Genomic DNA, 24,831 nt, shown 5'->3' on the forward strand with positions numbered 1-24,831 from the left:
GGCCTATTAAATATTTACCTTATTGCTTTCCACTTAGCCCCTGCTGTATGCATTACACATTAAATAATCAGAACATTTTTTTGTTTTGAAACTATCATTTATTAAACATTTTTTTTTGCTTCACTTTTACTGCAGTCTCAAAGGTGGGGGGTTTTTTTTTGTTGTTGTTGTTGTTTTGTTTTTTTCTTTCTTCTTCAAGCTGTAAGACTTTTCAAACCATCACTGCTGCAATCATCTACCTGTTAGCTTCATGGGTTTTTGAGTTTCATTATCAGCCATTAGGCAAATAAAAGGTAAGTCATATAATCTAATTTAGTTAATGGAGCTAAATGCAGCTGCAGGCAAGCTAAAAATAAGTAAATAACCTCTGTTCCCTACCACAACTGTAAACAGGCTATAATAAGGCTACCAGAAAACACAGCTCAGAAAACTGTTAGGAGTGCAAAAAGTCCATAAAGCAAAGCACAGGGGTAGGCAATCAGAAGCTGTTGTCCTTCCATGGCCAAGGCAGAGGTAAAAATTTTGGAGGCTGACAAACTGCACCATCCAATAACAAAGAGAGCTAACAAAGTGCCCAGAGTGCCCCTAAGAGAAAAGACAAAAGAAACAAGAGAGAGTCCACTGGTTAGTAAATGCAGCAGCAAAGATCTTGCTCACATTTATGTCTGGCATCTTGGTATTGGTAAGTTGCAGAGGGACAGGGATCTGCTGGACAGGGTCCAGTGGAGGGCTAGGAGGGTGATGAGGGGACAGGAGGGCATGGCTTATGAGGAGAGGCTGAGGGACCTGGGGCTGCTTAGTCTGGAAAAGAGAAGACTGAGAGGGGATTAGATAAATGTTTATAAGCATCTGAAGGCTGCCAGGAGGGGGAACACAGGCTCTGCTCACTTGCTCCCTATTCAGGGTACTGATAGACAGTAAGCTGAAGATGAGGCAGCAGTGTGCCCAGGTGCCCAAGAGAGCCAATGGAATCCTGGGCTGGCTCAGGAGCAGTGTGGCCAGTAGGATAAGGGAGGTTATTCTGCCCCTGTACTCAGCACTGGTCAGGCCACACCTTGAGTGCTGTGTCCAGTTCTGGGCCCCTCAATTCAAGAAGGATGTTGAGGTGCTGGAAGGTGTCCAGAGAAGGGCAACAAAGCTGGTGAGGGGCCTGGAGCACAAACCCCATGAGGAGAGGCTGAGGGAGCTGGGATTGGTTAGCCTGGAGAAGAGGAGGCTCAGGGGTGATCTTATTGCTGTCTACAACTACCTGAAGGGGCATTGTAGCCAGGTGGGGGGTGGCCTCTTCTCCCAGGTAACCAGCAATAGAACAAGGGGACACAGTCTCAAGTTGTGCCAGGGCAGGTATAGGCTGGATGTTAGGAAGAAGTTCTTCACAGAGAGAGTGATTGGCATTGGAATGGGCTGCCCAGGGAGGTGGTGGAGGCACCGTCCCTGGGGGTCTTCAAGCAAAGACTGGATGAGGCACTTAGTGCCATGGTCTGGTTGATTGGATAGGGTTGGGTGCTAGGTTGGCCTGGATGATCTTGGAGGTCTCTTCCAACCTGGTTGATTCTATGATTCTATGATTCTCCCTGGGATAGGACAAGGAGCAATGGGTGTAAGTTGCAGCAAAAGAGGTTCTGCCTCAACACAAGGGGGAACTTCTTGACTGTAAGGGTCACAGAGCACTGAAACAGGCTGCCCAGGGAGGTTGTGAAGTCTCCTTCTCTGGAGCCTTTCAAGGCCTGTCTGGATGTGTTCCTCTGTGATCTGTGTTAGATAGGATTGTCCTGCTCTGGCAGGGGGGTGGACTCGATGATCTCCTCGGGTCCCTTCCAAGCCCTAACCTCCTGTGAGCCTGTGAAGCACCGAGTGGAAAAGCAAGGACTGGCTGACATAATGAAAGTCAAGGCTGAGAACCAAATTAAAATAGTAACAGGAAGCAGAAAGGTAATTTCTGCAGCATGGGGAAAGCTGAAGTAGAGCAGAGGGCATTGCCTCTCCAAATAAATCTTCTGTGGCTCCGGCAGATGCAGCAGCTAAAACTTAATTTTAAAGCTAGCAAAGATCTTATTACAGCCAAAATCATCTTGCAGAGGGAACAAGTTCTTTACCACAAGGGTAGTGGAATGCTGAAACAGTTTGCTCAGGCCCTATCCCTGCAGATATTCAAGGTGATGCCCAACAGAGCTCTGGGCAACCTGACCTACAGCAGGATGTTCCTGCTGACTGTAGGGCAGGGGTGGACTGGATGACCTTTGGAAGTCCCTTCCAAACCAGACCACTCTATGATTCTATGATTCTATGTCCCTGCTGAATGCAGGGTGAGATTGGACTAGATGACCTTTGGAGGTCCCTTCCAACCCAGACCACTCACTCCATGAATCTACAATTCTATGTCCCTGCTGAGTGCAGGGTGGGGTTGGACTAGATGACCTTTGGAGGTCCCTTCCAACCCAGACCACTCACTCTGTGAATCTACAATTCTATGTCCCTGCTGAGTGCAGGGTGGGGTTGGACTGGATGACCTTTGGAGGTCCCTTCCAACCCAGACCACTCTATGAATCTATGATTCTATCTCCCTGCTGAGTGCAGGGTGGGGTTGGACTGGATGACCTTTGGAGGTCCCTTCCAACCCAGACCACTCACTCCATGAATCTACAATTCTATCTCCCTGCTGAGTGCAGGGGGAGGTTGGACTGGATGACCTTTGGAGGTCCCTTCCAACCCAGACCACTCACTCTATGAATCTACAATTCTATCTTCCTGCTGAGTGAAGGGTGGGGTTGGACTGGATGACCTTTGGAGGTCCCTTCCAACCCAGACCATTCTATGATTTTATCATTCTGTCATTCTATCACTCTACAAATCTAAGTTGTTAGGTTCAAAAATGGCACTAGAGACTTTCAATACCATCAGGCAGCCTGCACAGGTTTTAGTCTGCTGCTAAAACCTGGCACAGGTTTTAGTCTGCTGCAGGCTCTGAGGATCAGTGAGGCTCTGGGTAGAGAGGAGGTGACAGCCTCTCAGGAGAAAGCTCTCCTGGTCTTTTAAGAAGGGTGCATGTTGATTAGAAGGGAAGGGGTTGGAAAGGAAACACTGAAGAAAGATATGTTTCTTGCCATGGTGCCTTTCTTTGCACTCTGAAAGGATGGTGGCTTTCCACACTGCCACTTGGTGGCAGCTGGGCCTGTGGAAATCATAGAATCATAGAATCAACCACGTTGGAAGAGACCTCTGAGATCACCCAGTCCAACCTAGCACCCAGCCCTAGCCAGTCAACCAGACCATGGCACTAAGTGCCTCATCCAGGCTTTGCTTCAACACCTCCAGGGACAGTGACTCCAGCACCTCCTTGGGCAGCCCATTCCAATGCCAGTCACTCTCTCTGGCAACAACTTCCTCCTAGCATCCAGCCTAGACCTCCCCTAGCACAACTTGAGACTGTGTCCCCTTATTTTGTTGCTGATTGTCTGGCAGAAAAGACCAAGTCCACCTCCCTTCAGGTAGTTGTAGACAACAATGAGGTCACCCCTGAGCCTCACAGTATCACAGTCTCACAGTATTATTAGGATTGGAAGAGACCTCACAGATCATCAAGTCCAACCCTTTACCACAGAGCTCAAGGCCAGACCATGGCACCAAGTGCCATGTCCAGTCCTGCCTTGAACAGCTCCAGGGACGGCGACTCCACCACCTCCCCGGGCAGCCCATTCCAGTGTCCAATGACTCTCTCAGGGAAGAACTTTCTCCTCACCTCCAGCCTAAATTTCCCCTGGCACAACTTGAGGCTGTGTCCTCTTGTTCTGGTGCTGGCCACCTGAGAGAAGAGAGCAACCTCCTCCTGGCCACAACCTCCCCTCAGGTAGTTGTAGACAGCAATGAGCTCTGCCCTGAGCCTCCTCTTCTCCAGGGGCACACCCCCAGCTCCCTCAGCCTCTCCTCACAGGGCTGTGCTCCAGGCCCCTCACCAGCTTTGCTGCTCTTCTCTGGACACCTTCCAGCACCTCAACGTCTCTCTTGAATTGAGGAGCCCAGAACTGGACACAGCACTCAAGGTGTGGCCTGAGCAGTGCTGAGCACAGGGGCAGAAGAACCTCCCTTGTCCTGCTGGCCACACTGCTCCTGAGCCAGGCCAGGATGCCATTGGCTCTCTTGGCCACCTGGGCACACTGCTGCCTCATCTTCAGCTACTATCTACCAGCCCCTTTCTTCTTGGCTGCTCTCAGCCACTCTGTCCCAAGCCTTTAGCACTGCTCAGGGTTGTCATGGCCAAAGTTGCTTTCTGCCACCTCTCAAGCACAGGCTGGCCTGGAGGATTGATGATAATGGGACTATGGTCAAATGCCTTCTGAAATATTCCTGCTCATTACAGAGAGCTCAGTATTAAAGCCTGTAGGAACATGACCTCAGCAATAAATAATGTTTCACATACTCTTTATTTGCTCTCTGTATTTGCAGCCTGCTTCTGTAAAATGCATGAGAACACAGGTTGGGGCAGCCCTCAGTATTAATACAGGTTAGGAAATGATGAAACTGAGGGCAGCCCTGCAGAAAAGGACTTGGGGGTGCTGGTGGGTGAGAATCTGGACATGAGCCAACAAGGTGAGCTTGCAGCCCAGAAGGTCAATCGCATCTTGGGCTGCATCTAAAGGAGTGTGGCCAGCAGGTCAAGAGAGGTGATTCTGGCACTTTGCTCTGGTGAGACCTCACTTGGATTGCTGTGTCCAGCTCTGGAGCTCTCAACATAGGAAGAACCTGGACCTGATGGAGCAGATCCTGAGAAGGGCCACAAAAATTATCAGGGAGCTCAAACACCTCTGCTATGCAGACAGGCTGAAGGAGCTGAGGGTGCTCAGGCTGGAGAAGAGAAGGCTCTGGGGAAACCTTTTAACTACATTTCAGTATCTGAAGGGGACCTACAGGAAGGCTGGGCAGGGGCTGTTTAGAAGGGCTTGTAGCAGTAGGACAAGGGACAATGGTTTGAAACTGGAGCAGGGGAGATTCAGTTGGACATCAGGAGGAAGCTCTTCACAATGAGACTGGCAAAATACTGCAACAGGTTTCCGGGGGATGTGGTTGAGCCCCCACCCCTGGAGACATTCAACACCAGGCTTGATGTGTCCCTGAGCAGCCTGATCTGGTTGGAGGTGTCCCTGCTACTGCAGGAGGGTGTGTCCCTGGAGAGGAGGAGGCTCAGGGCAGAGCTTATTGCTGTCTACAACTACCTGAGGGGTGGTTGTGGCCAGGAGGAGGTTGCTCTCTTCTCTCAGGTGGCCAGCACCAGAACGAGAGGACACAGCCTCAGGCTGTGCCAGGGGAAATTTAGGCTGGAGGTGAGGAGAAAGTTCTTCACTGAGAGAGTCATTGGACACTGGAATGGGCTGCCCGGGGAGGTGGTGGAGTCGCCGTCCCTGGAGCTGTTCAAGGCAGGACTGGACGTGGCACTTGGTGCCATGGTCTGGCCTTGAGCTCTGTGGTAAAGGGTTGGACTTGATGATCTGTGAGGTCTCTTCCAATCCTAATAATACTGTGAGACTGTGATATTGTGACAAGTTGACCTTTGAGGGTCTCTTCCAACCCAATGCAGTCTGTGAACCTGTAAATTGTGTACTATGGGCTCCACTGCTGGAGCACATCATGGCACTGGCTGCACTGCACTCTCTGGCTGTGTCAGTCAGAAGAGCTTTAACAAGGAATGAACCTCTGCCACTTGCTAAAGGGGCTTCTTGGTGCCACTCTCCTCTGAACTATTAGCAAACCATGCCCAGCAGTAGGAAAGTGACTACACATACATACTTGGGTCCATTTGTAAGAAAAAAATCTCCACTGATAATACTATTATTGAAACAAACCCATGATGGGTAGAGCTCTCCTCATTGCAGCTTACATCATGCAATCACATCACATAAAATAGTTCATTTTAGGTATATTGTAGTGCATTAGCTCCAGGCCAGTAAGGTACTTGGTGGTGTCAGCTTTTAAGACTTTGGGGGAGGAAGAAGAGAATTGATTTTAAGGTGACTCAGCACCTCACTGCAACTTCAACCTGCTAAAAATAAATATTAGAGAGCATGTGAGTTAATATCCTCACTTTAAGTGCTCTTTAAACCTACATAGTGGCATTCAGAGAAATCACACTGGGCTGCTGAACCCAGTTCCTGGTCTCTGCTCCTAAGTGGAGATGCTAGGATGCTGGTATGGATGCCTCTTTCAGCTGGTACCCATGCTGGCAGAGGGCTGGCATGCAACAGGAACACACTGTGTGCTGACAGATTTCAGCTAGTACAATGCCCCTTCAGGGGACCATCACAAAGCACACAACTTAGAGCTGTTCTGCCTTGCACTGAAGTCCAGTGGCCTCTCATGGATTGCTCCAGAACTGGCAGCGAGCAGGATGGAAAGGACATCAAATCATATTGGAGCCAAGAGATCCCTCAGTGCACTCATAAATCCACTCCTTGGTCTAACAGCATGTGGCTGCCAAAAGCAATGGTTTGGCTTCAGCAGAGAGCTTCTGTCTGGCATGTCCATGGAAGCTGCATCCTCCAGCAAAAGGCAGAGGGAATCATAGAATTGTTTTGGTTGGAAAAGTCCTCCAGGATCACTGAGTGCCTACAGTGAGTAAGAGGAGGACTGAGGGTTCACTGATGTGAAACTGAGCTGTGGGGACAGACATGAGTAGAACCTCTCTGCTCCTCTCCACAACCTGCAGATGGGTCCTTGGAATCCAATGGATTTAAGAATTTCTTTCTCCACTCTTACACTCATTTCCTTTGCTGTTTAGATAAGGAAATTGCTTGACCATAGTAATGATTTGTTGGAGTTATGTGGGGAAGAAATCTGCTGTTGTTTCTCTCAGAAAGATCAGCTTGTCTCAGTTGTGGTATCAGCAGAGATGGGCAGAAATAGACCTGATTCCAGGCAAGCTTGCATGAGAGATCTGCTTTTCTCTTTGATAACTTTCAACACCCAAAATGTTCATAGAATCAAGCAGGCTGGAAGACACCTCCAATATCATCCAGTCCAACCTAGCACCCAGCCCTATCCAGTCAACCAGACCATGGCACTAAGTGCCTCAGCCAGTCCTTGCTTCAACACCTCCAGGGATGGTGACTCCACCACCTCCCTGGGCAGCCCATTCCGATGCCAATCACTCTCTCTGACAACAATTTCCTCGTGACATCCAGCCTAGACCTCCCCTGGCACAGCTTGAGACTGTGTCCCCTTGTTCTGTTGCTGGTCACCTGGCAGCAGAGCCCAACCCCACCTGGCTACAGCCTCTCTTCAGGTAGTTGTAGACAGCAATGAGCTCTGCCCTGTTCCATATTTTGCTTTTTATTCAGTTTCAGTGAGATAGAATCACAGAATGGCAGGGGCTGGAAGGGACCTTGAAAGCTCATGTAGTCCAGCCCCCCTGCCAGAGCAGGATGACCTAGAGCAGATTGCACTGGAATGCATCCAGATGCTTCTTGAGTATCTCCAGAGAGGGAGACTCTGGAGCTCCCTCCAGAGCTAATCATGAAGACTGAAAATTGTTGGGTTAGTGTTTGTCCCTCCAACCCAACTCATTCTATGATTCCATGATTATCTTAACAAATACTGAAGTTGCTTCACACCTGGAAATAGACAAGAACATTTTCAGCAATATCTAGGCAACAACTCCTGAACTTGTGACTGTCTTTCCTTTGCCTTTTCAAAGGCATTTGAAGGTTAGTAAGGTTGGATTGAAAACCTGCCCCTTCATTTTAGTTGGGTGTTTGCAGCAGTTAACTTGCTGTGCACAAGCAGTTTCACACAGTGAATGAGAAAGGACTGCAGAGTCCTGGAGAGAGGCATTGGATGTTATCAAATAAAAGTTGATTCAGACAATAGGAGCCAGCAGTGTGCCCAGGTGGCCAAGAAAGCCAATGGCATCCTGGCTGGGATTAGAAATGCTGTGTCCAGCAGAAGCAGGGAGGTGATTGTCCCCTTGGACTCTGCTCCGGTGTTGTGTTCAGTTTTGGGCACCTCATTACAAGAAGGATGTGGAGGTGCTGGAGTGAGTGCAGAGGTCAAGGAAACTGGGGAAGGGCTTGGAGAATAAATGTTATGAGGAGGACTGAAGGAGCTGGGGATGGTTAGTGTGAAAAGGAGGAGGCTGAAGGGAGATCTCATCACTAGCTACAGCTGAAAGGACCTTGTGGAGAGGTTGGTGTTGGTCTCTTCTCACAGGTCATTAGTGATAGAACAAGAAGGAATGGCCTCAAGCTGCAACTGGGTAGGTTTAGACTGAATATTAGGATTTATTTTTCCCAGCAGGAGTGGTCAGGCACTGGCATGGGCTGCCCAGGGAGGTGGCTGAGTCACCAACCCTGGATGTGTTTAGAAGTCGTTTGGATGTGGTGCTTGGGGATATGGCTTAGGATGCACCTTGCAGAGTAGGGTTAATGGATGGACTTGGTGATCCCGAGGGACTTTTCCAACCTGGATGTTTCTGTGATCCTGTGAATTTTGCAAAGGCTGTCAGAGAAGAGCACTCAGAGACCTCCAAAAGATTTGCTGGCTGTAAATTGAAAGCATTTTACAACTGTGCAGAGGGTGATTGGGGGATTCCTTGTGCAGACTACAGCACCCTGTGCAGCACTACCAGCTGGTCTGGAGTTTGCCCCATCTGTGCTGTAATTATGCATCTGCAGCTGTTATTAGGGTGGATTATTAAACAGGTTAATCAAGAAAATATGGGAAGTGTAGGAAAGCAGAGAATAAACTGTTTCTTCAGTGTCACTACTGTTCATCTCATCTCACTGCTGTCTACAACTACTTGAAGGGAGGCTGTAGCCAGGTAGGGGTTGGCCTCTTCTCCCAGGCAACCAGCAACAGAACAAGGGGACACAGTCTGAAGTTGTGCTGGGGAAAGTATAGGCTGGATGTTAGGAGGAAGTTCTTCAAAAAGAGAGTGATTGGCATTGGAATGGGCTGCCCAGGGAGGTGGTGGAGGCTCCATCGCTGGAGGTCTTCAAGCAGAGACTGGATGAGGCACTTAGTGCCATGGTCTAGATGACTGGATAGGGCTGGGTGCTAGGTTGGACTGGATGATCTTGGAGGTCTCTTCCAACCTGGTTAATTCTATGATTCTATGATTCTAAGGAGAGCTCAGGAATGCTTTAATAGGTGGAATATGGTCAGGGTTAAGCCATGGTAGCACCGCAATAAAATCCAACCAGGATTAAGCCAAAAATCTTTATCATATTAGGCAATTTCCTATTAAAATGATAAATATCTACATGAAATTGATGCTTTTCTAAAATAAGAAAGACAACTCCAAGCAGGGACACTTTCATCAGCTGCCAAGTTCCATGTCTGACAGATTGGAGAGTTAAAACCATCAGAATGGGCTGCTCAGGAAGGTGGTGGAGTCACCATCCCTGGAGGTGTTCAAGCAAAGCCTGGCTGAGGCACTTAGTGCCATGGTCTGGTTGATTGGACAGGGCTGGGTGCTAGGTTGGAGTGGATGAGCTTGGAGGTGTCTTCCAACCTGCTTGATTCTACGATGCATGAGTGAACAACAAACACTCAGGAGGGGAATGGTTATTAATAACCTGATAATGATGGATAAAAGCACTGCTCAAGGCCTTCAGGCAAGACCTGGAGCTTCCTTGTACTCTGCTGCATGTGAACAGAGAGGTAAACACAGGCTGTATCTCAGAAGGCTTTACAGAATGAGGGGGAAGGAGAGGCTTGCATACAAATGTCCTATTTATAGGCATATTACCCAACACCTCCCCCACACACAGGCAGGGATACAGACACCACCACACATTTGGCTCTTCAAAGTGTTCAGTTATTTTCAGGCTAGACCTCAGAGAACAGGATTCTTTTACATCTTAAAACACTTGCTCAAATGCAAGTCTTTAAGAGTGACTTATTTCATGCTGTCACACAGGAGCCAGTCTAGAGAAGGAAATGAAGGCTAAGTATGAGAACCAAAACAAGGCTAAAAAATTAAGCCCAACCACATGTAACAACAAAGTAAAACCAAAGGTAACAACAAGGTAAAACCAAAGGTGAAAACAAGGTAAAAAAATAACCCCAAGCAAATAATACAAAAGCAAAACCTGGCAGTTGCTTTTAAAATTGATACCTGAGTGTGGCCACTGTGGGCTCTGCAAAACACAAATCACATCCCAGGCCTTCTGGTGGCCTTTCAGGATCTAAAGGGGGACTACAAAAAAAGCTGGGAAGAGAATTTTCAGGCTGTCAGGGAGTGACAGGACTGGGGGGAATGGAGCAAAGCTGGAGGGAGGGAGATTCAGAGTGGATGTGAGGAGGAAGTTGTTGAGCATGAGAGTGGTGAGAGGCTGGAATGGGTTGCCCAGGGAGGTGACTGCAGCCCCATGGCTGGAGGTGTTTAAGGCCAGGCTGGATGAGGCTGTGTCCAGCCTGCTCTCGGGTAGGGTGTCCCTGCCCATGGCACAGGGGATTGGAACTAGATGATCCTTGTGGTCCCTTCAAACCCTGAGTGATTCTAAGGCTGCTGCAAAAACCAAAGGCATTCCCTTAGCCCAAGTGGTGAAATTAAGAACTTACTTAAATGAATAAAACATTGTCCAGTTTTTAACATTTCCACCTACTCACTCCCACAAAATAGTATTTTTCTTCACAGTTTCAGCTGCCAAAATTCACTGCCTAAACAGTAACAAAAATGGTTTGCATAACATCAGCCTTCTGAATTTCCTCCCTGTGATGCCTCTCGCCACACACTGGTACTTAACTGCAGGGAGAAGATGACTGCAGAAGAGGGCAGCATCACCATGGGCAGCCAAATGCCCAGGACCCTTGATTCCTATTGCCACAGGCTGGTACTTATTTCAGTGAGAAAACAGCTGCAGAAGAGGGCAGCATCACCATGGGCAGCTAAATGCCCAGGACCCTTGATTCCTGTGGCCACAGGCTGGTACTTATTTCAGTGAGAAAACAGCTGCAGAAGAGGGCAGCATCACCATGGGCAGCCAAATGCCCAGGACCCTTGATTCCTGTTGCCACAGGCTGGTACTTATTTCAGTGAGAAAACAGCTGCAGGAGAGGGCAGCATCACCATGGGCAGCCAAATGCCCAAGACCCTTGATTCCTATTGCCACAGGCTGGTACTTACTGTAGTGAGGAGACAGCTGCAGAAGAGGAGAGGATCATAGAATGATAGAATCAAGCAGGTTGGAAGAGACCTCCAAGCTCATCCTGTCCAACCTATCACCCAGCCCTAGCCACTCAATTAGACCATGGCACTAAGTGCCTCATCCAGTCTTTTCTTGAACACCTCTAGGGACAGTGACTTCATCACCTCCCAGGGCAGCCCATTCCAATGGCAAATCAGGACAGGATTGCCATGGACAGCTAAATGCCCAAGACCCTTGCTTCCTACTGCCACAGGCTGGTACTTACTGTAGTGAGAAGAAAACTGCAGAAGAGGAGAGGATCACCATGGGCAGCAGGCAATAGCCCAAGACACTTGCAACACAGCCATGTGAGACTCCTGAGGTGCTCATCAAGTTCAGTAGGGCATGCATAGCAAGACACCCGATGGCACTCATGCCATACACGTAGCCAAAATGAACTTTTCCTGCCTGGAATAAATGTGAGGAAGCATGAAGTGAGCAAGAGATTGCAAAGTGGTGGGAGAAGACAGAAGACTAACACAAGGTTTGTTACCTTTTCTTGTTGACATCCTCTCTGCCTCACCTCCAGTAGTTCAGTTGTAAGTCACAGCTGATACTTGTGGGTGATTTGTGCATCCAAAAAACTTCAAGGTACAGTTGTGATCATGTGCTTGTCACTGGCCTAAAATACTAAGGCTGATTCTCAGCCCTGCTGTCACAGGACTGTGCACTGGCCAGTAATCATTTGGGTGACTTGGAAAAGTCTAACTGATAGCAAACTGGGATGAAATAATGGCAAGCACATTGTAGAGTCAGGGAACATCTTTCCAATAGGTGTATATAGACTCACAGAATCACAGGTCGGGGTTGGAAGAGGCCTCATTGCTGTCTACAACTACCTGAAGGGACCTTGTAGCCAGGTGGGGGGTGGCCTCTTCTCCCAGGCAACCAGCAGCAGAACAAGGGGACACAGTCTCAAGTTGTGCCAGGGGAGGTCTAGGCTGGATTTTAGGAGGAAGTTGTTGGCAGAGAGAGTGACTGGCATTGGAATGGGCTGCCCAGGGAGGTGGTGGAGTTGCTGTCACTGAAGGTGTTGAAGCAAAGCCTGGATGAGGCACTTAGTGCCATGGTCTAGTTGACTGGATAGGGCTGGGGGATAGGTTGGTCTGGATGATCTTGGAGGTCTCTTCCAACCTGCTTGATTCTATGATTCTCCAAAGGTCATCCAATCCAACCCCCTCTGCAGTCAGCAGGGACATCCTCACCTAGATCAGGTTGCTCAAAGCCCTGTTGAACATCACCTTGAATATCTCCAGGGATGATGCCTCAACCACCTCCCTGGGCAACCTGTTGCAGTGTTCTACTACCCTCATGGCCAAGGACTTGTTCCTAACATCCATACAACACACAGGGCTGTGGAAAAGTGTCCTAAGTGAAATGATGCCTTAGTTTACTTGATATGCTTCACATTTTTATCACAGACCTCCAGTTTTAAGAAACCCTAAGGAAAAAAAGAGAACTAGTAAAGCTCTGCTGAAGGGATGCTGGTTTGCAGGGTGAGTATGTCCATGCTTCCCCCTGACTACCATGAGAAAGACACAACACTGTGGTTAGATCAATACAACACACTCATTTCAACATAAACCTGAGCAGTAACTGTCAGCTTCTGTTCTCTTCTTGTTCCAACAAAAGAATGAAACTCAGATGGACTTTTTTTTTTTCCTCCAGGATTTATTCTTCTGTGTGAATTTAGTGGCTGTGAAAGGTATTAGTCTGACAACTTGGAGCCTGATGGTACTGTGTCCAGGTCTGGAGCTCCTATTACAAGAAGGCTATGGATGTGCTGGAGGGTGTCCAGAGAAGGGACATGAGGATGGTCAGAGGGATGGAGCTGCTCTGCTATGAGGAGAGACTGAGGGAGTTGGGACTGTTCAGTCTGGAGAGGAGAAGGCTCTAAGGTGACCTTATTGTGGCCTTTCAGTATCTGAAGGGGGCCTACAAAGAAGCTGGGGAGGGACTTTTCAGGCTATGAGGGAGTGATAGGACCGAGGGGAATGGAACAAAGCTTGAAATGGATAGATTTAGACTGGATGTTAGGAAGTTCTTCACCATGAAGGTGGTGAGACTTTGAAACAGGTTGCTAAGGGAGGTGGTGGAAGCCTCATCCGTGGAGATGTTTAAGGTTAGGCTGGATGAGGCTCTAGACAGCCTGATCTAGTGTGAGGTATCCTTGGGCATGGCAGAGGGCTTGGAATTAGATGATCTTTGTGGTCTCTTCCAACCCTGATTGGTTCTATGATTCTAATTTCTACACAAAGCTAGTACAGCAGGCAACAGTGGCCACAGTGCCACTGATTTCTTATCTCCTGCCCTTATTTTGAAGGGCCACCTCCAGACATTACTCACTCCCAGAAATGAACATTTGGGTGGAACTTGATCCCTGAATGTCAGCAGTATTTGAGGTGGGAAAATAGAAAGCAATGTAGTTGAAAGAGCTTCATTGAATGATGACACCCTGAAAGTTCTGATGTTGCAGGTTGGTGACAGGTCACCAGCTTTGGCTTGACAACAGTGCATGCTGATGAGAAAGGCAGCCCCAGCTAGTAGGACCTGCCTCTACATCTGCACTGTCATCCTGCTTTCAACCTGACCTGGCTCACTTCTGAGCTCTCCTCTGGTTCCAGTCCTCAAGATGATGTCAAATACAGCTAAGTTGACTATAGCCTCACAATGTCCTAGGTGCTGGCTTCTTCCTCATCACTGAGTTCACAGAATCACAGAATATTAGGGGCTGGAAAGGACCTCCAAAGCTCATCCACACCAACCCCCCTGCCACAGCAGGATCACCGAGACCAAATCACACAGGGACACATCCAGGCAGGTCTCAAATATCTCGAGAGAAGGAGACTCCACAATGCCTCTGGGCAGCCTGTGCCAGTGCTCTGGCACCCACACAGGGCAAAAAAACTCTTTCTCCTGTTTCCAAGAAACTTCCTATGGCTCAGCTCCCATCCATTGCCCCTTTTCCTGTCACTGGGCATCACCCAGCAGAGCCTGGCCCCAGCCTCCTGGCACTCACCTGCACATATTGATAAACATGAATGAGGTCACCTCTCAGGCTCCACTTCAACCAAGCTGCAGAGCCTCAGCTCCCTCAAGCTCTCCTCGTAACAGAGATGTTCCAGTCTCTTCATCATTTCCTTGGCTCTGTGCTGGACTCTTTCAAGCAGTTCCTGGAGGTCCTTGAACTGAGTAGCCTAGAGCTGGACACAGTATTCCAGAGGGCAGAGCAGAGGGGCAGAAAAACCTTTCTCAACCTACTAATTCACCCCAGGATGGCATTGGCCTTCTTGACCACAAGAGCACACTGATGGCTCTTGGTCAACCTTCCATCCACCAGGACCCCCTGGTCTCTCTCCCCTTCACTGCTCTCCAGCAGGTCAGTCCCCAACCTATACTGCTCCAAGGGTTGTTCTTTCCAGGTGCACAACTCTACACTTGCCTTTGTTGAACTTCATTCAATTTTTCCCTGCCCATCTCTCAGCCTAAGTCCCACTGAACGGCAGCACAGCCCTCCAGTGTGTCAGCCACTCCACCCAGCTTGGTGTCATCAGCATCCACTCTAAAGGAATCATTTATTCCTCACCTAACAGCAGAATAAATCTTCCTACTTATGTAGAGTTCTCTGCCAGAATTTGCATACTACTGGCATATAATAATGTGGGAAAAATGCTCCACTAAATAAAATTATTCATGGCTAGTGGGAGAGATGTGAGAGAGGAATAGCAACTGATTATTATCAATTACAGTTTGAGCCAGTGAAGATTTGTAGTAGGTTCAGCATCCACTGTGGTTTGGGGCAGCCTTTCATAGAATCACTCAGGCACAGAATGGTGGAGTTTTGAAGGCACATCTGAAGGCACCTCACTGGGGAAGAGGTAGCTCAGGGCAGAGCTCATTGCTGTCTACAACTACCTGAAGGGAGGCTGTAGCCAGGTGGGGTTGGGCTCTTCTCCCAGGCACCCAGCAACAGAACAAGGGGACACAGTCTCAAGCTGTGCCAGGGGAGGTCTAGGCTGGATGTTAGGAGGAAGTTGTTGGCAGAGAGAGTGATTGGCATTGGAATGGGTTGCCCAGGGAGGTGGTGGAGTTGCTGTCCCTGGAGGTATTGAAGCAAAGCCTGGCTGGGGCACTTAGTGCCATGGTCTGGTTGATTGTCTAGGGCTGGGTGCTAAGTTGGACTGGATGATCTTGGAGGTCTCTTCCAACCTGCTTGATTCTATGATTCAGTGATTCTCTCAGCCTGTCCTTCCAGGAGAGGTGCTCCAGCTCAGCCTGTCCTCCCAGGAGAGGTGCTCAAGCCCTCTTTAGTTGAAGGTGAAGACATGACTGAGAGAGAAAGGAGCAGCAGCAGCAGCAGCTAACTGAAGTCTCCACTGAGTGAAATGTTTGATTAGCAGTGTGGGGGTATGAAGAGAGAGAAGCAGGCAGCTGAACACGTTGATTTCAATTCTGGTCTTTCTTAACATATGTAAATATATTGACTCACACACGTGGGAATACTCCCAATTTGCAGTGAGGTAAGCAAAACCAGAATCAGGCTTGATTAGTCTGGCAGGCTTTGATGAATGGAAAGAGCTAAATTCGGCCTGCGGAAGGAACAAGGTTAGAGGAAAGTCAGACTTGGTGTGCTGGTTCACATCTGCCTGGAGTGGGTGCTACTATCCTTAGTTCAAGTGGATGGGGAAGTCTGATTTTGCTCAAGTGACTGTGTCAAATGCAAAGCAGCTGAGGCTCAGGTTGCTGCTAACTTTCCCGCTGCTGTTGTTTCTCTCTCTCTGTGTGCTGGAGCTGCTTTGCTTTATGCCAGTATGAGGGAGAACAAGTCCTGCTGCCAGCCTAATAACCCTTTCCTCTTTGCCTCCCTGCTCTGGAAGAACTGAATCACTGAATCACAGAAACATCCAAGATGGAAAAGCCCCTCAGGATCACCAAGTCATAGAATCATAGAATAGAATAGGATCAACCAGGTTGGAAGAGAGCTCCAAGCTCAGCCAGTCCAACCTAGCACCCAACCCTGTCCAATCAACCAGACCATGTCACTAAGTGCCTCAGCCAGGCTTGGCTTCAACACCTCCAGGGACAGTGACTCCACCACCTCCCTGGGAAGCCTGCTCTGCAAGTTTCACCTTAAACCAAATCCCTAAGCACCACATCCAGACGACCCTTAAACACATCCATTGTTGGTGACTCCACCACCTCCCTGGGCAGCTCATTCCAGTCCCTGACCACTCTCTCCATGAAAAGCTTTTTCCTAATGTCCAATCTAAACCTCTCCAGACTCAGCTTGATGCCATTCCCCTTTGTTCTGTCTACAGTTCTTAATTTTGATGACATCCCTTGCTTTGCTCTTTACCCATCTTGATTTCCTTTCACCTGTTCCCAAGGGATTTCCAGCAAGTGGCCCTTCCTTCCTCCCTCCTTCTCTCCCTCCCTTCCTTCCTTCCTTCCTTCCTTCCTTCCTTCCTTCCTTCCTTCCTTCCTTCCTATGCATCTTCATCATTTTAAATGCTAACTTCTTCATTTTGATGACTTCCTTTGCTTTGCTCTTTACTCATCTTAATTTCCTCTCACCTGTTCCCAAGGGATTTCCAGCAAGTGGTCCTTCCTTCCTCCCTCTCTTCCTTCCTTCACAGAGATGCATCTTCATCATTTTAAGTGCTAACTTCTTAAGTTTGATGACTTCCCTTGCTTTGCTCTTTACCCATCTTGATTTCCTTCCACCTGTTCCCAAGAGATTTCCAACAAGCAGTGCTTCCTTCCTTCCTTCCTTCCTTCCTTCCTTCCTTCCTTCCTTCCTTCCTTCCTTCCTTCCTTCCTTCCTTCCTTCCTTCCTTCCTTCCTTCCTTCCTTCCTTCCTTCCTCCCTCCCTCCCTCCCTCCCTCCCTCCCTCTCCCTCCTTCCTTCCTTCCTTCCTTCCTTCCTTCCTTCCTTCCTTCCTTCCTTCCTTCCTTCCTTCCTTCCTTCCTTCCTTCCTTCCTTCCTTCCTTCCTTCCTTCCTTCCTTCCTTCCTTTTTCCTGATTAGAAGTTCAACACTACCTGCTTTTTTTTCCCCCTCATACCTTTATTTCTCCAGGTGGAAAACAGCCTATCTTCTCTAGCTTCCACCCTTCCTTCCTTTTCATTCTCCTTCCTCCTGCCTCTTCTCTCCTTTTTACAAGATGATTCTTTTTACAGGGACATAAATACTACCACTTGCCAGCTGTATTGCAGTTTGCACATTCAAGGGACTGCACTGACACTGCAAATTGAGTAAGAACTTGCAAGAGTCTTCTGATTCAGCACTATTTATCACGGAGGAAATGGAGAGTTAGAGCTCTGCTTCTCTCACCTGGGCTGCAGAGCAGTAAAGCCCTTCCCAGAATGGTCCCACCTTACCCCTGGCTGATGAATTGCTGCCGACAATCAGAGCTGTACTTTGACAGCACTGGAGAGCCTCTGTTGTTAGTGATAAATAGATGAATTTGGAGCACTGTACAGTCCCTGTTCAATCACCTTGGTGAGACTCCAGCTTGAATACCATGTTCATTTTTGGGCTCCCCAGTTGAAGAGGGACAGGGATCTGCTGGAGAGGATCCAGCAGAGGGATAGGAGGATGATGAGGGGACAGGAGGGCATGGCTGATGAGGAGAGGCTGAGGGACCTGGGGCTGCTTAGTCTGGAGAAGAGAAGGCTGAGAGGGGATTTGATGTATGTTTATAAGTATCTGAAGGCTGCCAGGAGCAGGGAACAGGCTCTGCTCACTGCTCCCTGGGACAGGACAAGGAGCAATGGGTGTAAGTTGCAGCACAGGAGGTTCCACCTCAACACAAGGGGGAACTTCTTGACTGGAAGGGTCCCAGAGCACTGGCACAGGCTGCCCAGAGAGGTTGTGGAGTCTCCTTCTCTGGAGCCTTTCAAGGCCTGTCTGGATGTGTTCCTCTGTGATCTGTGTCAGTATTGTCCTGCTCTGGTGGGGGGGGTTGGACTCAATGATCTCCTTTGGTCCCTTCCAACCCTTAACATCCTGTGTGATCCTGTGAACTTCCCTCCTGTAGGAAAGCTGTATTCAGAAAGGGGAAGGAGGTTAAGCATCATAAAGGGGAAGGAGGTTAAGCATCATAAAGGGGAAGGAGGTTAAGCACAGGCTACCTTATTTTGTGTAGTAGATGATGTAGAAAAGTATCAACTAAGAAAGGATTAGCAATGTTTCCAGGAAGGGATTGTGAATTTGAGGGGGGAAGGAAAAAGCTGTTCCTGTGTCCTTAGGTTAATAAAGGTTTGGGACTGGATGCAGTACTCAGCATCACATGCATTAGCACCTCAGGATTAGCTCATGAGAAAAAGAATCCCTGAAGATTTCTACCACATCCTACCATCAGCAGTGATGCTCCCAGGGCCAGACAAAAGACCACAGGTCCGGTGAGGTCTGTTTCGTTCATAATGGTGCCATCTGCAGGCTTCAATGGGTTTAGAACTGTCAATGTTTTCTGCCATATATGCTCAAAATTGATTCCAAGTTCTACAAGGAGAAATCCCAGGATTGTTAACTGCTCACAAGAAAACAGCACTTTTGTAGGCATGCATTAGATAACCACCAAATCCCAAAGAAACAAATAAATGAATCTCTAATTTCTCTCATTAAAGTATTCCAATTAACTTCAAATCAGCATGGTGTTGCTCATGGCTGGAGAGCTGGGCACAAGCCAACCTCAGGTTCAACAAGACCAAGTACAAGGTCCTGCATCTGGGTCGAGGCAATCCCAAGCACAACTCCAGGCTGGGCAGTGAGTGGCTGGAGAGCAGCCCTGAAGAGAGGCACTTGGGGGTGCTGCCGGAGGAGAAGCTCCACAGGAGCCAGCAGTGTGCACTTGCAGCCCAGAAAGCCAAGCAGAGCCTGGGCTGCAGCAGCAGAAGTGTGGCCAGCAGGGCCAGGGAGGGGATTCTCCCCCTCTGCTCTGCTCTGCTCTGCTGAGACCCCAGCTGGAGTCCTGCATCCAGTTCTGGAGCCCCCATTACAAGAGGGCTGTAGAGATGCTGGAGCATGTCCAGAGAAGGGCCAGGAGGATGCTGAGAGAGCTGCAGCAGCTCTGCTGTGAACACAGACTGAAAGAGTTGGGGCTGTGCAGGCTGCAGAAGAGGAGGCTCCCAGGTGACCTTCTTGTGGCCTTCCAGGATCTGAAGGGAGCCTACAAAAAAGCTGGGGAGGGACTTTTCAGGCTCTCAGGGAGTGACAGGACTGGGGGGAATGGAGCAAAACTGAAGGTGGGGAGAGTCAGGCTGGAGGTGAGGAGGAAGTTGTTGAGCATGAGAGTGGTGAGAGGCTGGAATGGGTTGCCCAGGGAGGTGACTGCAGCCCCATGGCTGGAGGTGTTTAAGGCCAGGCTGGCCGAGGTTGTGTCCAGCCTGCTCTAGGGTAGGGTGTCCCTGGGCATGGCAGGGGGGGTTGGAGCTAGATGATCCCTGTTGTCCCTTCCAACCCTGACTGATTCTATGAGTCTATGTGTATTCACTTAGAAATGACTTGCTGGCAGTCCCTTGGAGTGTGACTTTAAAGCTGGGTTGCTTGGTTCAGGCATTGGAATGGGCTGTCTATGGAGGTGGTTGAGTCACCAACCCTGGATGTCTTTAAAAGTGACATGGCTGTGATGCTTGGGGATATGGTTTAGGATGCACCTTGTAGAGTAGGGATATTGGTTGGACTTGGCAATCCTGAGGGACTTTTCCAACCTGAGTGTTTCTGTGATTCTTTAATGCAGATGATATTGGAGCTTGACCATGAGCCAGCACCTGGGTGATATTGGAGGATGGTGCATTCTGCAGTAGGAATGTGATGTCCTTGCAAGTGTATTTGAGAGTCAGCTCTGGTTCTGAATTAGAATAATAATTCATTTCATTTGTTTTTTGGCAATTCACAACCCCACACCCCTCAAAAAAAATGCCCTCAGCATTTTAGAGTTAATATTTGGTTTTTCCTATATTTAAAACACATCTATCTACTGCCACACAAACTTAGGTATAGAAGACTATGCTAATTAAGAGTAACTGCAGAATTCAAGATACTCTAGAACACTCAGGACAGAGATAGATGCTTTAAGCCTGGCAAATCTGACAAGAGATATGTCTTAAGCCTCAACTGCCAGAAGCACTTAAAAATGACATTCTTCCCTTCAAAGCAGGTTAAGGCTTTCCTCCCCCACCCCCCTCTTTTTTTTTTGTTTGCATTTGAAAAGTAATTATTGAAGGCCTCTGGAAACAGAACAAGATTCATCCCCATTACAGTTGATGGGAATTCTGCCATTAACTTTGCCAGGGCAAAGAGTTGTGCCAGGGAAAGTATAGGCTGGATGTTAGGAAGAAGTTCTTCATAGAGAGAGTGTGCTAGTTTGAAGCAGGCTGGAATGTGTTGGTGAGAAGAATTAGATTGCAGGCTGTGAAAGGGAAACAAAGGTGATGTCTACTTCACTCATAGGCTTGCTGAGATGTATAGGAACAAGAAATAAGAACATAGATAACCACTCTCACTGGGGATGATGCTGGCTGAGCTGCACCTCTCTAACCTCAGCCTCCATTTGGGACTAATCCACTTTGCTTCCTAATCCCCTGGCTGAACCTCCATTCTTCCTTGGGACTGGGGTAAGGTTGAGAGGGGTAGGAGGAAGGTGCAGGGGTGGTTGAGAGCCCCTCCTGGGGACTCAGGTTTCTGGGAGGGCTGCTGTGTTTCTGTATTACCTTTTACCTTGTCTATTTCTGTCTATAACTGTATCTACTGTAAATATATGCTTGTATATTGAGCTAAGCTGTAAATATAAGCTGCATTCATATTTCCAGAGCTGGCTGAGTCTAGTCTGGGTGATTTCTAAAGTGTGGGGGGGCAGGGAACACCCAAACCATCACAGAGAGTGATTTGCCATTGGAAAGGGCTGCCCAGGGAGGTGGTGGAGTCACCAGCCCTGGAAGCATCCAAGCAAAGCCTGGATGAGGCACTTAGTGCCATGGTCTGATTGACTGGACAGGGCTGGGTGCTAGGTTGGACTGGATGAGCTTGGAGGTCTCTTCCAACCTGCTTGATTCTATGATTTCTCTTAGAACTGCAGAAACACTTCAGCTTTTTCAGGACTAATCCTCTTCCCTGAGATGATCCAGTAAGTGAGAACTTAGGTTCACAGAATCTTAGAGGTTGGAAGTGGCCTCCAGAGATCATCCAGTCCAACCTCCCTGCCCAAGCAGGATCCCCTAGGGTAGTTCACAAAGGAATGCATCCAGGTGGGTTTGGAAAGTCTCTAGAGAAGAAGACTTCACTAATAATTCTATCATTCTGTATGAGTCATTTGCTGCCTTTTGTTCAGAGATTACATATTTAAAAGTGTCTTTGCTTTGAAAGTGACCTGCATACAGTTTAAATGTTGTGCAGGTGTAATGCAGGTGAAGTGATGTCTTACCTCTGGTGGAAAGAAAAGATCCAGCAGTGTGTGCTAGGTAAGATATTTTAAAGGAGGGAATAGAAAGCCAGAGCAGATCAGCTCAGTTCTTCTAAGACTATTACAGAATCAAAGAAGCTTAGTGGTTGGAAGGGACCTGCAGAGATCATCCAGTCCAACCCTCCTGCCAGAGCAGGATCCCCGAGGGTAGTTCACACAGGAATGCATCCAGGTGGGTTTGGAAAGTCTCCAGAGAAGGAGACTCCACAACCTCTCTGGGCAGCCTGCTCCAGGGCTCTGCCACCCTATCAAGCAGTTCCTGGAGGTCCTTCTTGAACTGACACAGAACTGGACGCAGTATTCCAGATGTGGCCACACGAGGGCAGAGTAGAGGGGCAGGAGAACCTCTCTCGACCTACTAACCACAGCCCTTCTAATCCATTGCAGAATGGCATTGCCCCTCCTGGGCACAAGAGCAGATTGCTGGCTCATGCTCAACCTCCCATCCACTAGCACCCTCAGATCCTCCTCCCCTCCACTGCTCTCCAGCAGGTCAGTCCCCAACCTATACTGATCCCTGGGGTTCTTCTTTCCCAGGTACATGGCTCTACACTCCCCACTCCCCCACCATGTTTCAGTCTCTGCACCAGGTTTGTGTTATCAGCAAGTCACTGGGTGAGTTGCATGTGGAGAGTGCATCTAAGAGTTAGAGATTTAATAGTTACCTGTATCAGAGTGACCTTGATTGTTTTCAGGCAGCAGTAGCATCTCTTAAGCAGTAAAAACTCCCCTTCCAGCATGCAAAAGCAGACTAAACGTGCCCTTCTTCTGATTAAATAATCACAAACTCTCCAATTACTGTATTTTAATAGAGCACAAGTACAAGCAAGCTACAAAATCAGCATTAAGATGTCAACACGATGATTGATGTCACTCAGACAGTTAAAATGATCAACTAACTGAAGATGAAAACAGCTTCCTCAGTTCCTTTCTGACTGAAGCAAGCATCTTGAAACTATTCCACTAATTAGAATCCTAGAATCAGGCAGGTTGGAAGAGACCTCCAAGATCATCCAGTCCAACCTAGCACCCAGCCCTGTCCAGTCAACCAGACCATGGCACTAAGTGCCTCATCCAGGCTTTGGTTCAACACCTCCAGGAACAGCATCTCCACCACACCTCCCTGGGCAGCCCATTCCAATGCCAATCACTCTCTCTGACAACAACTTCCTCCTCACATCCAGACTAGACCTGCCCTGCCACAACTTGAGACCCCTCATTCTGTTGCTGGTTGCCTGGCAGAAGAGCCCAACCCCACCTGGCTACAGCCTCCCTTCAGGTAGTTGCAGACAGCAATGAGCTCTGCCCTGAGCCTCCTCTTCTGCAGGCTGCACACCCCCAGCTCCCTCAGCCTCTCTCTGCAGATATGCAAAAGGATTACTAGGAGTATTTATTAATTATAGATGTTCCAATATGCAGGCAAGAGAAACACAGCAGGAGAAATAATCCGAGGTGAGAATGCAAAACATGCTGTAATGCTGTCATCTAGTGGCAGATGGATATATGCTGCCTGTGCTATGAGGCTGAACAGTCAAAGCACTGTCACTGCTATGGCAAAGTAAGTAAACTATCAAAAAAAAACCCAAACCAAACAATGCTGAGGGCCAGGGGCTGTTGTCTGAAGCAAACACATCCAGGCCTGGTACCTCTACTGCAATCTCCTTCAAATTTGGAGGGTAGGAGAGCCCTGCAGAAGGACCTTGCCAGGCTGGATGGGTGGGCAGAGGCCAATGGGAGGAGACTGAACAAGGCCAAGTGCAGGGTTCTGCACTTTGGCCACAACAACCCCAAGCAGCACTACAGGCTGGGGCCAGAGTGGCTGAGAGCAGCCAGGCAGAGAGGGACCTGAGGGTGCTGGGAGAGAGGAGCTGAAGATGAGGCAGCAGTGTGCCCAGGTGGCCAGGAGAGCCAATGGCATCCTGGCCTGCATCAGGAGCAGTGTGGCCAGCAGGACAAGGGAGGTTATTCTGCCCCTGTGCTTAGCACTGCTCAGGCCACACCTTGAGTGCTGTGTCCAGTTCTGGGCTCCTCAATTCAAGAGAGATGTTGAGGTGCTGGAATGTGTCCAGAGAAGGGTGACAAAGCTGGTGAGGGGCCTGGAGCACAACCCTGTGAGGAGAGGCTTTCAGGCAAATGAAGTATTTTTATAGCTTTCCAGAATGGATGGGGAAGTGGACAAATGCAGGGTAGCATCATAAAACTGAGTTTTGTTAGAAAACAGCTAAGGCTGTGCAGCCTGCAGCAGAGGAGGCTCAGGGCAGAGCTCATTGCTGTCTACAACTACCTGAAGGGAGGCTGTAGCCAGGTGAGTCTGGGTTCTTATGCCAGGCACCCAGCAACAGAAAAACGGGACACAGTCTCTAGTTGTGCCAGGGAAGGTCTAGGCTGGATGTGAGGAGGAAGTTGTTGGCAGAGAGTGATTGGCATTGGAATGGGCTGCCCAGGGAGGTGGTGGAGATGCTGTTCCTGGAGGTGTTGAAGCAAAGCCTGGATGAGGCACTTAGTGCCATGGTCTGGTTGATTGGCCAGGGCTGGGTGCTAGGTTGGACTGGATGATCTTGGAGGTCTCTTCCAACCTGCCTGATTCTATGATTGTGTGATTCTTAGTGACCACCAGTACCTGGCAAGCTGTAGGTACCCCCAGGACCACACACACACATTGATCACGGTTTTATTTTTACCTTCCAGCAAAGGAGGCTCCTCATCAAATCCATCAGCATAAGTAAGGTGAGAGAGAGTGTCAGGGCTGTGTGTTGGCTGCAGAATCTGACCAGTGTAACTCTCAGAGTATGGGAACATCTCTGACGGGGCAAAAGCACTGCCTGAGGATTGCTCTCCTGTCTGTCCTCTAGGACAAGAAGCAGCAAATCACAGCAAAATCAGCACCTGCAGCGAGCAGCTTTGCAACAGCTTAAAGTGCTGGTGTGCTGTGGTTTAAATTTGCAAGTATTTTCAGTTTGGGGAAGCTGGAGCAGAGTCTGGGTACAGTGACCACCAAGTGCAGTGAGTGCCAAACTGCTGACTATGGCTTTGCTTCTCTTCACTGCAATCCACTCTGAACCCAGCAGTATCTGAAGATCATCTAGATCCACCTCCCTGCTAGAGCAGGGTTACCCACAGTAAATCACACAGGAACATGTCCAGGTGGGCTTTGAAAGCCTCCAGAGAAGAAGACACCACAACATCTCTGGGG

The 24,831-nt window shown here is 48.8% G+C and overlaps 1 protein-coding gene across 1 annotated transcript in view; it reads right to left on the minus strand.

Annotated features, from left to right (window-relative positions):
- Positions 1-422: 422 nt before the first annotated feature.
- YIPF7 (Yip1 domain family member 7) overlaps positions 423-24,831 on the minus strand; it is a 28,724-nt gene continuing 4,315 nt past the window's right edge. Inside the window, exons 3-6 of the mRNA XM_064149422.1 lie at positions 24,320-24,486; positions 18,534-18,679; positions 11,404-11,585; positions 423-585 (exon numbers count right to left, since the gene is read on the minus strand). Coding sequence (XP_064005492.1) covers positions 423-585; positions 11,404-11,585; positions 18,534-18,679; positions 24,320-24,486 — 658 coding nt within the window. The remainder of the gene's footprint in view (positions 586-11,403; positions 11,586-18,533; positions 18,680-24,319; positions 24,487-24,831) is intronic.

This window comes from Pogoniulus pusillus, chromosome 9 (genome assembly GCF_015220805.1).
Source record: "Pogoniulus pusillus isolate bPogPus1 chromosome 9, bPogPus1.pri, whole genome shotgun sequence".
NCBI lineage: Eukaryota > Metazoa > Chordata > Aves > Piciformes > Lybiidae > Pogoniulus > Pogoniulus pusillus.